The following is a 13,680-nucleotide window of genomic DNA, read 5'->3' as shown; positions in this document are numbered from 1 at the left end:
ATTTTTTTGTGTAATTCATGGATTACTGTAAGATATTATTCTGCATACATCATTTTCTTTGGCTCACTGCAAGCAGATCTTGGGTCAGCCAGAGACTAAATTTATGTATGAAAACTAATGGAAAAGGCCTCTGTTTGATAGATAATGTAACTGTTCTGTACAACTTGGAACTCTATGGGTGTTGGCGTACAATTAATTCTTAATGGCTGTCTGTGCGCAGACTTGCTTTGAAGTATTTCCCATGAGTTTGTAAAGCTGTCCATTTCTGTAGATGTCTGTCACACCGGGGTGACCTCTTGGTCTTAGTCATGTCATTACACTGAGCTGGCCCATGCATGCACTGAGCTGCTCATTGCCAGCACAAGCTGCTGAAACCCTCCTGGATTTTTTGGTCCTGTCAGTGTAGTGGATGCAAGACACAACTGGTGTTTCAACAGTGAGATCATGACTTCCATTTTATTCATCACTGGATTCATTATTTCCGTAATTACATTTTTATTTTCTGAAAACAGCACAATATCATTCTTAGGTTCTTTCTGCAACTTCACAGATTTAAGTGAAATAAAACCTTGAACTGAGTCCTCTCCTCTGAAATAGAGCTTTTCTTAGTCATGACACTTATTTTCAGCTCTTGAAAAGTTCAGTGGCTGTCGTGTCATGGGGATGGGCACGGCCCTTATGCACCTGTAAGGTTCTTTGGTAAATGTTCATGCTGTGTCCTTTTCTTTGAACCATTGCTGATCTGTAACTTGTCTTTTAGTGAAAGTGATTCATGGAGTGTGGTTCTGCACTTCTACTGTCGATCAAACCGGTTTGCTTTCCATGCTTACTGGGGCGGTTGTCAGCAGGTCAGATTCGTTAGCACTATTAATTGAGAAATGATGACAATGAGCACCCACCCTTATCAGCCAGGCCTTGTTTTCTCCTGCAGATTTATTGGTTTAAAGACGGGAAGCAAATTTCTAAACGAAGTGATCACTACCGAATTCAAAGAGAACCTGATGGAACTTGCTCGCTGCATACTGCAGCCTCCACCCTGGATGATGATGGGAATTACACCATTATGGCTGCTAACCCCCAGGTAAATGAAGGTTTGGCTCCAGAGCAAACGTGCTTCTGGACATAAATCTTCAGAAAACGATCTCATCTTACATATGCATGGTTTAATTAAAATGATGAAGTCACCAAAAAGTATGTATATAAGTTAGATTTCTGTTTTCATCTTGCATCAGTAGGGTGGGACCTTTCTATCTCCAAGAGATTAGCAACTCAACAGCAGGTTTTTTCCTATGGTTTGAGGTTTCAGAGGGGAGGGGTGCTGGGTTTTAATCACTCTTCCACCATTTGTTTCAGCTGATAACATCTCTGAAGCCTAACTGAGCATGGATAGCATATGTACTATAAAGGGAGAAAAAAATCCAGTTTACCAGTACAAGTAACCTAATCCAGCAATTTCATTTTTCTTCTGTTAACACTACTCACCACCTGAGGCTAACTTTTGGAAGCAAGTGGGAGTGTAATACACCTTAACATGTTTACTTTAGGCAGTGATTGTAATTCTGTAAGGCAAAACACTCTAGCACTTACTATGGAGCAGGGAGGTCTCCTGTGTTGATCTCAAAGTCTTAAACAGTATTTTCCTGAAACATGGAGTGTTACTGGGTTTGTAATACTAATTTGTTCTTTGCAGACCCAGTACAAGAGCTGTGGTCTTCAACAGGAAGCCCCAGGTGTGCTGGAAATGGCTATACTTCCAGTTCAGGCATCCTAGTGAAGTAACTTTCAGTCTGCTTTTCCTACAGCACAGCAAGTTGAGGGGGAAGATTTGCAAGTGAGAAACCAAGGCAGGAATGTAACATTAGGGATGTAATGAATTACTTTCTTCTGTAGCAGCAAGCATCTTGCCAAGATCAGGCCTACAAGTAGAATCACACTGTAAAATAACAAACTGTATCTCTGAGACAGTTTAATCTAAGCAGGAGTGTTGTGCTCTGTTATGACTGTTGCTAGGTTACTTAGCATGACACTGCCATTTTGCCTTGCTCTCTTACTGTCAGTCCTATTCACACTGCAGTGTGCTTGAAAACCTATGGGGCTGTGCACGCAGGTGATGCACAAACCCCAGCTTGAGGCTGGATGCTACAAACTGCAGTACTTAAATCTAGGTAGTTTAAATGTTGTTCATGCATATACGAATAACAGAAATAAAGAAATAATGAAATTGCATATGGCCAAGGGAATTTTCAAGCTGGGAGCTTTTACAGACAACCATTGTGTTAGAACAATTGGTACCATTTAAATAGTGGAAATTCACAGGAGGTTTTAAATCGTTAGATAAATATTCACATGCTCAAGGTAAGAAATGAATCTACTTCATCTTCCTATAAGTGTTACAGTGTGAACCAAAACCTTGGAGAACTTGGTGAATAAACTACCTTTGTGTTTGGACAATGTCATCTGCCCCTGAGTAGGTAGAGCCTACTTTTGGCATTTGTTACTCTGGATAATGCTAATTCGGTGGCACAACACTGATCTAGGTTATTGATTCTGGTGACTGACGACACTAGTTTTTCTTGGGGTTTTGGATGTACTAAAATGATCTGGGTTTGTGTTGTTCCTAGGTTGGGGATTGAAAAAGCAGTCTTGTTAAATGACAAAATCCTGCATCTGCTTTTCCGCCCCTTTGGAGAAGAACCAGAAGTGTTCTCCTCTGGCTCCCCTAAATAAAACATCTGTCTGCTTCACGAAGCCCTTTCTGTTCTTTCTTTACAGTGTAATTCCCAGGCAAACTTACTTATCTCTTCTACTATTTGCTTGCTTTTACTATGCATTTAACAGTACAATGGAGGCAAAGAAGGGTTATGAGCTAATGTACTCTCCTTTCACACTCAAAGATCTGGATTCCAGTTCTTTTAAGTCATCCTGAGTGGAAATAAGTTTGGCATGGCCTTCTCGATTCTAATGGAAAGTTGTCCACCTCTCAGAGCTATCACAAACTTAGGCAAATTTGGCAGCCTTTCCTAAGGAAAAGTGAAATACGTAAATATAGGAGAGCCTAAATCAGAGTTCTGATGGACCAGCAGATACTTGCTAGGCTGTTGCTGTAGTTTGGTTGTTACTGTAGGAGCCACCAAACTACAAAGCAGAAAGACATATTCTTAGCAGATAGAAACTGATTTTGTTAAAGCAAAGGATTCAGTTCCTTAAAGCTGTGCCAATTTATTCCACCTCACTGTCTGGACTAGTCCAACAGGACTAGTTTGCAAAATGGCTTGTTGGTAGACCTTGGGAATTGTTTGTGGCAGTGAACACAGTAGGCACCATTGCCTGTGATGTAAAGTGATGCAATGTGGAATTGAGGTTCTGGCACACCATGGGGTTTTGCAGTAAAATTTGCCATATAACCTCATCCAGAGCAAACAGACCCCAGGCCTGTACAAACATAAACCCTGGCCTGGGCCATTAGTTACCAGAGACATTTCTTAACTGCTAGCTTCCCAGGGACTGGATGGGCTTCAGTCAAATACTGTTTACACCTTCTTCCTTTTCATCCCATTCTCTCCTCTTCTTTGCACTACACATCCACAGGTCTCAGTCCAGGTTTGCCTTGCTTTCTAGGCAAATTACTTCCCACTTTGTTTCCTTCCCATTTATCCCATGACTTTTCAAAAAATCATGTTTCCTACTCATTCTTCCCTATCCAAATTCCTTACTGTCCTTTTTGTTTCCATTTGTGATGCCTTTGTATATTGAGATATGCAGTAATTATCCTCAAAATGTGTGTTCATCACCTGCCAGAAAAAAGATTAATATGCAGTGGAGCCTAAAATAGGAATGGATTTGTTTTGGATGTCTTCAATGGTCTTGCAAAACAAAAAAACCCCTTTTGCTTAGAAACTGCCACAGATCATGCACAATGGCTTATTTTAAGGCAAGTATTTTTCTTGTGGACTAACTGGGTCATGGGAATGAAAGCGGGACACAGAGACTTCATTTCTAACAGCCCAGCAGTAACACAAAGGTCACTGCCATTTGTATGGCAGTTGTGACCGCAGTGAAATTGTTTTTTCATGGGCTCTGGCCAGTTGTTAATGCACAGCGATCTGCGACCCCTGAACTACTGCAACAAAAATACTTGTCACCCTTTATGCTGATAGACTCAAGTGCAGAGCTCACAGCTTAGAGTGGAGCACACTGCAAAGCTGATGTGGCTGTTGCCTTACTGCTACCAGCCTAGGGACAGAGACAGACATACATCTCCGGTACATTTACCAATCAGCTAGTTAAAACTGTTCTTCAGAAGTTACTAAAATCATTACACTGCTATATAAAAGTATATAGACTTTTACTGCAGTAGTATTTTTATACATAGCTTTGACATTTGCATCCATTGTGTGTATTTATTAATACCACCAGATGCTTTTACCCCTTACAGGGTGAATACTCAGAGCCCTGGACGTGAGCAGTTGGGGCATCAGGCAGACCCATCCTAACTTTGTTACCATCAGTGCTTGTTGATGGACCAACCTGTCTTCTAAAAACTGAAGTAAAACAAAAAAGAGGACAGAATACCACGGAGCCCATGCTCTAGTTATCATTCACTGAAAATAACCTGAGACGGCTGAACTGTCTCCAGTATCCACCATCCCAGCATGTGCTTCTGTGTGATTCCTGCCCCTGAGCCAGGTTCACACTGTAGAAAGGGCACTTTACATACTCATACAATTCCTTTGGGTTTTCCATTTGTGGGGCTTTCTGAGCTGTGGCCCCACCAGATCAAGTGGATCCATCCACTCTGGAGACAGCAGCTCTGTCACTACCCATCAGCACTTACCAAGTGTTGTTATTTTCACTACCTTGTGCTTTTTGTCTTTCTGTCCACTTGCTGTACGCAGAGAAACTTCCAAACCACAGCAACAGCTCTTTCAAGGACACTGTTGCCTCAGATACCAACCATCCTTTTACAAGAAAAACTTCCAGGTGGAACACTGTACCAGGACTCTGTTACATTCACCATTGTTCCAGTCTGTTCTGGGTTATTGTGAAAGCTGATAATGGTTTAACATCAGACAGTGTCCTGACTAACGTTTGTCAGTGACCCTTTGAAAGAAGAGACTGTATTAGACTCTGTAACAGGTGGGCAGAAAAGATGGGATCAGGTTGAACGTTTATTAATAATTCATATTTTAAGTATTCTCATGTTCCTTCTCTCCGTCACTGTAACAGGGCAGAGTAAGTTGCACGGGCAGGCTGATGGTTCAAGCTGTAAATCAAAGAGGCCGCAGTCCATGGTCACCTTCTGGTCAGCCACATATGAGAAGGTATTTGATGCCTTTTTCTTTCTTTCTTTTAATAATAACCTTTCGCAAAATTATTATGGTAAGATAAAGAATGTGAAAGAAGAAGGTAAGTTAAAAGTATGGCATTCAGGAAGAAAATGCGACCTCTGCTATCTTAAAATCTCTGCAGAGCTTCCACAGGCAACCTCTGGAATGACATGATGTTTATGCATCTTGAATTTACTGTCTCCTCCTCCTATCTTTGTGATGTTCACTGATAGCTCCCCCTTGCAAATTGTACCATCAGCTGTTAGGAAGGACCTTGTAACTTACAGGGTTTTTTAAAACATCTCCTGACCAGGACTCTACCAGGAACCTCTGCTTTCTGCAGGTTTTAGTAAGCCTTCATTGAAAGAACCAGCAGAAATAACTGCATGCCAAGGAAGCTTATTAGATTTACATTAGAAATATTTTAGGATTTCAGTTCAGGTTCTTATAAGGAATTATGAGTCAGAAATGAAGAATTAAACTTATCTTTGGTGAGTTTACAGTTATTCATATACGAAACTTTGGTTGATGGTTTTGGACCATATAAGGGAATTCTCACTTCAAATACTTTTTTTTCATTACCCAAAGCATTTATGAGGCTATTTAGCACAGCTTAGACATTGAAGAACAAAAAAAAACCATTTCATTTTGGGTACCAAACAGAACTGCCTTCAGGGGAGTTTGAGGGCTCGAGTTTCAGATTCTGCCCTGGTAAGGTGTGTTTCACCTATGGGTCACAGTGGCCACAGAATCTCAGTACTGCCTAACTGTAATACACAGAGTAGGTGTAATTACACAGTCAGAGTGCCGTAACAGAATGAGTCTGTAACGATTAGCATGGTGGTAGTATGTACTATATGTAGGACTGCTGCATGCAAACCAGGCTCTCTTCCCCCTCTTCCAATAACTAGGCAACTAGGAAGCAAGGTTGGTTGTTAAAAAGACTGGTGTTATTCCTGCACAGAACAAACTGGGCTTCCCACAGCCCCAAATGCTATGCCTCACTGAGGCATCCTACCACCTTCCCCATTTCATGTTTTGGCCTGTTAAGCCCAAGCCCAGAAAGCTCATGGAGAGGGATGTCCTGCTATTGCTGCACTGAGAGCAGCCCAGAAAAGCTGGATCTATCCAGCATGTCCTGTCCAGTAAAGAAGTAATGGTGCAAAATGAAAAGTCCCTGCTAGTCCCTGAAGGGAAAAGCTGCCATAAAGAGTCAGGTTCCAACTGAATGAATCAGGATGCACAGGGTGAGAAAGGGGAAACATCTTTAAAAATGGGGATTGGAGAAAGGGGGATGGCTATGAAGAGAGCAGTGAGCAGCTGACAGACACTTCTGCACCTTTCTGAAGGATAAAATGTGGGTCTCTGCCTCTTCAGTGGCCAGAGCCTTTGGGTAGTGATGGAGGAGGCTTTTTTTCCACACTCTCCAAATGCAGTCAAAGTCTGAGGCTGCTTATGGACGGTACTTTATCTTCAGGCAGATAATACTATTGCTATGTCAGGGGGTCCAGTAGAGTAACCAGTTACAAATAAGAGATTTACATATAGCAGTTTAATTAAAATTAGGGCAATTATTGGGGATTCTTATTTCCTGTAAAATTACCACATGTGCAGATACCTTTACTTACAGATGGTCTCATTTCTGCTCAGCATTTAGCACACTTCTTCTTACCGGATGTTTCCCACTCCTCCCACCACCCAGTGTCCGCAAGGACAGTGGGGGCCATGAGTGTGTAAAGTCCCCCCCCCAGGACAGCCCCCAGCACTGGCTGTTTGCCTGTAATGGACCATGCTGTTACGCTCCCCCTGAGCTGTGGTATTTGTCACGTGCATCTCTGGGTGCTTTTGATAAGTGACACTCCTGGGCTTTACAATGTGATTTCTGTAAGCTTTTCTGCTTGAGAGTGACAAGTGTTGGGTTTTTTTTACAAGTGTAATTATTAGCTTAATGAACTTTATGATTTGTTACGCTCTTGACAGGCTTTTTCCTGAAGTACTTTTAATCTCTCACAGAATGTGTTCTGGCAGAACTCTGGGTTTTGTCATCTTCACCGCGTCATGGACATTTCAAAGCACTCTTTGTAGCTGTTATTCCATTTTTGATGTATTTTTCTGAAATGTGCTTAGCTTGCAAACAGCACCTTCTTAGCATTCCTTTGTCCAGAGGGATGGAGCTTTTGAGCTGCCTGATGTGTACCAAGCTGTGGGTCAACCCCTTAGGTACAATGGCGCTCAATGTTGTAGCTCTCTTGTGGTGAACTGCAGCCACAGCCCCACATTAAGTCATTTTAAAATGGGTAAGATTTAGGGAAGATTTAAAAAAGAAATAGTCCTATTGCCCCTGTTCTCAAATAGAGGATTAATTGAACTTACTCTCTATCCCAAATTAGTGATCATTATCACGTGGTCAGTCATAGTCTTCCCCAGCTTCTCACTCACTGACATTCCTGGTGCATTGCACCACAGCAGCCCACAGTCTCCTCTGGCCACATTTAGTACATGATATCAGCATTGCTGAAACTAGTTCCTGCAATTTGATGCCCACATCACAGGTCTGAAGAACACACAGCTAATCCAAGGGTATTCCAGGCTCCTGCAACTTGTCATTCCTAGACACCTGAAGTACTTGGCTCTACTCGTTTTGTTGCTTCTTGAAAACCACAAAACGTTTTACAATTCAAATGACCTTAGTTTCACCTCTCAAGGTAAAAAGGCTTAAAAAGTAAGTCTGCAATTCCAGAGGCAAATCTACAAAGAGGTAAAAAGAAACACATCATTTACTTCTGACTCTGAACAGCTTGCTGACTGAGGTTGCCTTTCACTTCTGTGATTTGAAGACTTAGTTTGCACAATTCAAAAACATGCTATCAAAAAAAACAGCTTTGGTCACAAACTCTGTAATTTCTCCCCCATTTTGATCAGAGCTGCCTTTCCATGGAGCTGTAGCAGTGAGGTGGTGGCTTTCAGATGGGCTTTCACACTTCTGTGGTGCTAGCTGACCTGTTTGTCTCAGCCTTGCACTGGTTACTTGTACTTCATTGGCACTTCATCAGGAGTACCTAAGCAGGATGCACATGAGCACTATGAAGACAAATTTTCTGTGGGCTGCCCACATTGTGTAGAACTCACTTGCCCAGATCCATGGCTTCTAGGTAGTCTTAAGTACCAAAAGATAGAAGTACAGGTTTTTCTGCTTCCTTCCATCTCTACGCCATCTACATGCACACGAGGCATGGATGTCTGCAGAATAGGTTAGGAATTTGCCAACTAGACCTTAGTCTTGCTCATGACCTGTAACACAGCAGCTACTCAAGTAGTTTTAGACATGTTAAAGTAGAAAAAAAATACTGACTACTCCAGACCTGGACAGGGGCACTTCCAAGATTTACACAAGCTTTTAGCATGTGCAGATCATCATGCTGTGTTGTCCAGTTTGGTATCCATTCTATGTTGATACGCAGTATAGGATAGATTTCCCAGATGCACACATTTGCCTTTAGCTATAGCTGTGGAAAGCCTGTGATGATCACTAAAAAATATCTATTTATGACAGATGATAATACAGATAAACATGTTTCATAGAGATGAACAGCGCAGTAATAGAAGGGCAACAACAGAGAAGGACAAAATACACCAGATTCAAGCAGCTCTTAGCTATACTTCCCTTCAGTGTGCAGCTGGAGCATTTGTCTACTGTACAGTAGTACAGCATCTTTGTTTTCCAGATGTAACTGTTGGGAGGTTTGAGCTTTTTTTGTTCTGAATTATTTTAACCTAAAGAAATGCCTCTGGGCAGTGTAAAACACAGCATAGCCACGTATACTGCAGCATGTATCCTGCAGATGCAGAAACACTGGCAAAAGGTAATGGAAAATGAGATTCACAAAAGACAATTTCACTGTACAGTGTCATTGATATAAGTTACCCTGGAGGACACTTGAATAGCGACTCTTCACTGCAACAGGATGTCACTGCAGGCAGCAGCTGGCTCCAGAATGGGACCCACTGGAGCTGATCAGGCAAGGACAGAAACTGATCTCAAATTCTGTTTCAGTTCCAAGTCTTGGATTACCAAATCACACAAGTGGAATAATACTGATTTCAGATGGGGGAAAATCCAGTTAAATGAGGAACCACTCAGAAAAAGATTTAATAGATTAAATTAACAGGCAAGAACAGCCAGTGCAACGGATTAAATGATATCCTGGAGGTTTAAGGTGATTGATGCTATTTCTGGGGACAGAAGTTACTCTTCCTTCTTCGTATTTTTTGTTGAACTTTTCACAGTACCTTTATAAAGAACAATTTAGTGACTGAAGCTTTTTCTCCCTGTTGCTCACAAATGAAATTCTCATTGTTTTGACACAACAGTTTAGTGGCTTTGAAAGTGCCCAAGACTATCTCAAACAAAAAACTGCTAAATGAGGAATAAATACGCACAGCACTTTAATCCCCCAAGTTTTCTCTATGGTCTTTGGTAGTGCAGAAAAGGAGATGGTGAAAAATAGTCTGTTGTGAGAAGTCTCTTCTCAGCTGAGATGAGATAGCTTTTAGATGCTGTTTTTTCCTGAAAGGTAAATATAATTAATGAACTACACACACATTTGGTGGTGTCATCAGCAACAGTGAAGGGATTAAATACACAGAACACTAGAAATGAGGAACTGAGCTTTACGCTAAGGCCTACTGACTTATTTGTATTTCAGTTATTTAAGGACTAACTCTAAACAAAAATACTACCATGTATAAATGATTGCTACAAGCAATTATTCTGTAGCAAGACTGTCTTCTAGATCATATTTTGCCATAACATGTGAGTTAAATAAAAGTAATTAATTACTGTGTTATAATTAACTTGGTCTGAGCCAAGTGCTCAGCATATGTGTGTAAATAAAAGAGTGATTATGGTATAGGTCAAAAGGAGTGAATTAAAATTCAAAGCAATCTTGTATGCAAGTGATTTTGGTTCTTCTGATTTAGCAGAAAAAAAAAGTAATTTACCTTTATTTTATGTTATTTTAAGACCACGATCTCGATCAAGGGACAGTGGTGATGAAAATGAACCCATTCAGGAACGATTCTTCCGGCCTCATTTTCTGCAGGCTCCCGGAGACCTGACTGTTCAAGAAGGAAAACTGTGCAGAATGGACTGCAAGGCAAGTACCACACAGAGGGTAGTGGGGACCTTTTGGAAACAGTACCTGACTCAAAACCTCAGTTAATTCTTTTTTAAAGCTATTTTGCCTACTGGCAGTTTCATCCACTGTCAGTAGGTCAATTGATCTCACTGGTTACGAGTAAGTGGACAGTAAAAGTCTGCCTGACAGGCAAATCTTACAGCTCACAGAAAAATGATTTTCAGGTTTCAGATATGCAGGGGTGTGGAGGAAAGCAGCACACACCACAAGGACAATGCACTTCTCTGTTTTAAGACATTTAGCCACTTGAGTTTTGATCCCCCGTTAAAGTTTCAAAGAGTATAACCTTGATTTATGGCTTTGCTGAACAGAATTAATTCAGGCTTGGATGACCCTGTGTACTTTCTGCTGATCTATTTGTGAGAAGTTATTTGCTTTCGCACAGTACCCACAGCAAATGGCACAGCTTCCAAAAGCGCACAACTTATTCACACAGACCAAGCATTAACCAGGGCAGAGGGTGCTGTCACTGGGTTACACCTAAGTGGAATGGAACTTCGAGTTCAGTAGTTAGTCAGCTAGCATCTTTTTGTCTGTAAGTTCTCCACCAGAAGTTAATCAAGAAAGGAGTATCTTCTCATTCCACCTGAAGAGCAAGCTATAAAAAAGACAAAAGGTGTCACCCTGCCTTTTGTTTTGCAATGTAGTATTATTTAGCTACCAGCATATCTAAACACTGATCTTTTTTTAGTCACACCCATAAGACATCATGGAATTCAGGGAGTTGGCCAGAAAGTAAATGAATACAACTGAGTCAAAGATCTTTAAATCTTGTGGTACACCTGCAGTAGCAAACCAACCCAAACTTCTGTGATGTAACAAGTCAGGACTCCTCCAGTGTTTTGTATGGCTAAAACCAATTCCCATTATTCTGTTCACACTTAAGGTTAGCGGATTACCGACTCCAGATTTAAGCTGGCAACTGAATGGAAGACCAATTCGCCCTGATAGTTCTCACAAAATGCTGGTGCGTGAGAATGGTGTGCACTCCTTGATCATAGAGCCAGTCACAGCCAGAGATGCGGGAATCTACACATGCATCGCCAGCAATCGGGCTGGTGAGAACACATTCAGCCTGGAGCTCATTGTTGCAGGTAACATCTTCACACTAAGCTTCCACCCTGAGAACTGTAAGAGTACCACCACACAGGACAGTTTAAGTGCTGTCAAGCGACATGGCTGAGGGGTAGTGGGCCAAGAAAAGGAAACCTGTTAGTAACAGAAGTTACATTTATAGGTGATAGAGTTTATGTTATGTAGTGGCATAAGCTGACAGCCACATAAGTCCTGGGCACACAGTTAAGGGATCTGCTGTCCTGAGGCACAGCAGGGACCACAAACCAGGCTATTTGCATGAATGGGTTTTCAAAAGCAATTTGTGCAAACCCGTATCTACCAGTACCATATGATTTGAGTGTTTCATAGCATATTAGACTGCCATTCCAGCCTTCAGGTAGACCAGTCCTTTCTATAATTAAAAGCTGTCCCTCTAGGGAGTATGAAGGAGCACTGCTTAACAAGCAGAGAGCAGCCAGTTTATCTGATCTTCACACCCCATATTTCAACTATTTTGGGGAAGGAGGGAACTACTTTCCCCTATTACAATCCTGATCTGACTGTTCCCTTCAGATGAACAGGACTGGACTTTGTGATTAATGAAGACAACACTTCAGTTTCATGCCACTTAGATCTTTCATTATTGATTTTAGCATGGTGCTGGAAGAAGAGCTGCACTGTCACAGACTAGTGTCAACATGACACTGTCTTTGTTTTCACAGCTAAGGAAGTACAGAAAGCACCTGTGTTTATAGAGAAGCTACAGAACACGGGTGTGACTGAGGGATTCCCAGTGCGGCTGGAGTGCCGGATCTCGGGGGAGCCGTCTCCTCAGATATTTTGGAAGAAGGAGAATGAGTCACTCACATACAACACTGACCGAGTGAGGTGAGACTGCCTTACAACCATGTCCCCATGTAAAACTCCAATGGTGACCTATCCTGTAAAACAAATGAAAACCTAGAAGGCTGTAAGAACGCTCTGTGAAGAGCATCTCATAAACATTAACCTAGATATTGTAATAATTTATGACATTTACTCAGACTTGCAGCCAGCTTGGTGGGCGAGCTGGAATTAAAATGTTAGTTCTGTTTTCATCCTTGGAATTAAACAACTATCTTTTCACTTTAAGCAAGTGGAGAAGTAGTTTTTATCTTCTAGAACTAAGACTTCTAGCAATGTCCTGGTGAAAACCTAGGCTCCTAAGGAAGGCTGTCTGCTTCGCAGCAGAAACCTTGATTCCTAACTGTTGCGGAGCTAAGCAACTAAGGTTCAGTATGTTATACTGAGATCTATAAACTTGTCTTTGATATTAGTAACATCTGTAGGAATTTTTGAAAGCAAACTGATGACACATTTTAAGAAAAGGAATCCATCCCTGATAGAACACTAGTAAGTTATTGCTGCCCTTCTAAGTAACTGAGAGCATTTCAGTACCTCATTCCTTGAGGTTTTTTTATCCTCTTCCCAAAGAGTTCTGGTGTCCCTATGACTTAAATTAGATTTCTGGATTTCTTAACCTGTGATTGTGAAAGAGAAGTTACTTTATGCATCTTTGCTTCTTAGTCTTCAGTGCAGGATATTAAGCTGCCAGATTGTCAACCACTAGCTAATTTCAGACAAAGTTTCACATTAACTTAAAGTGGACAATATTTAATCTGTAACTAGGACTGGGTCAGTTTATAATGACATTTTAAAGTAGTCTAAACTTGTATGCAATTTAAATACTAATTTTCTCATTTTCTTTTGTTTAGCATGCACCAGGATAACTATGGCTACATATGCCTGCTTATTCAGGGAGCTACAAAGGAGGATGCTGGCTGGTACACATGTTCAGCTAAGAATGAGGCTGGGATTGTGTCATGCACTGCCAGGTTGGATGTTTATAGTAAGTGACTTCTGTCTTTGTGATCACAGTAGCTACCCTAAAAGCAGCAGTTGTGTAAGTTTCAGTTTGTTCGCAGAATGGTTTACCTTGGTCTCTCTTTCTTTTGTTTATAGTTTCTCCTCAATAATAACGATCCACATCAAGACAACCAATGCTCTGTCAAAGTATATTTCAGAATCTTCCAGATACCTGAAGCAAAACAAGCATGCAT

At 41.3% G+C, this 13,680-nt stretch overlaps 1 protein-coding gene across 3 annotated transcripts in view; it reads left to right on the top strand.

Annotated features, from left to right (window-relative positions):
• PALLD (palladin, cytoskeletal associated protein) overlaps positions 1-13,680 on the top strand; it is a 193,728-nt gene that overhangs the window by 177,131 nt on the left and 2,917 nt on the right. For all 3 annotated transcript variants that reach the window (XM_061372892.1, XM_061372898.1, XM_061372908.1), the window contains 6 exons: positions 932-1,081; positions 5,227-5,321; positions 10,351-10,476; positions 11,405-11,619; positions 12,304-12,469; positions 13,336-13,469. In XM_061372892.1, coding sequence (XP_061228876.1) covers positions 932-1,081; positions 5,227-5,321; positions 10,351-10,476; positions 11,405-11,619; positions 12,304-12,469; positions 13,336-13,469 — 886 coding nt within the window. The remainder of the gene's footprint in view (positions 1-931; positions 1,082-5,226; positions 5,322-10,350; positions 10,477-11,404; positions 11,620-12,303; positions 12,470-13,335; positions 13,470-13,680) is intronic.

The sequence above is a fragment of the Neopsephotus bourkii genome, unplaced genomic scaffold (assembly GCF_033783945.1).
Source record: "Neopsephotus bourkii isolate Nb327-2 ecotype Australia unplaced genomic scaffold, CSIRO-AGI_Nbou_v1 NB_168, whole genome shotgun sequence".
Lineage (NCBI taxonomy): Eukaryota > Metazoa > Chordata > Aves > Psittaciformes > Psittacidae > Neopsephotus > Neopsephotus bourkii.
Note: the sequence above shows the minus strand (reverse complement) of the source record. Positions and strands in the feature narration are given on the sequence as shown.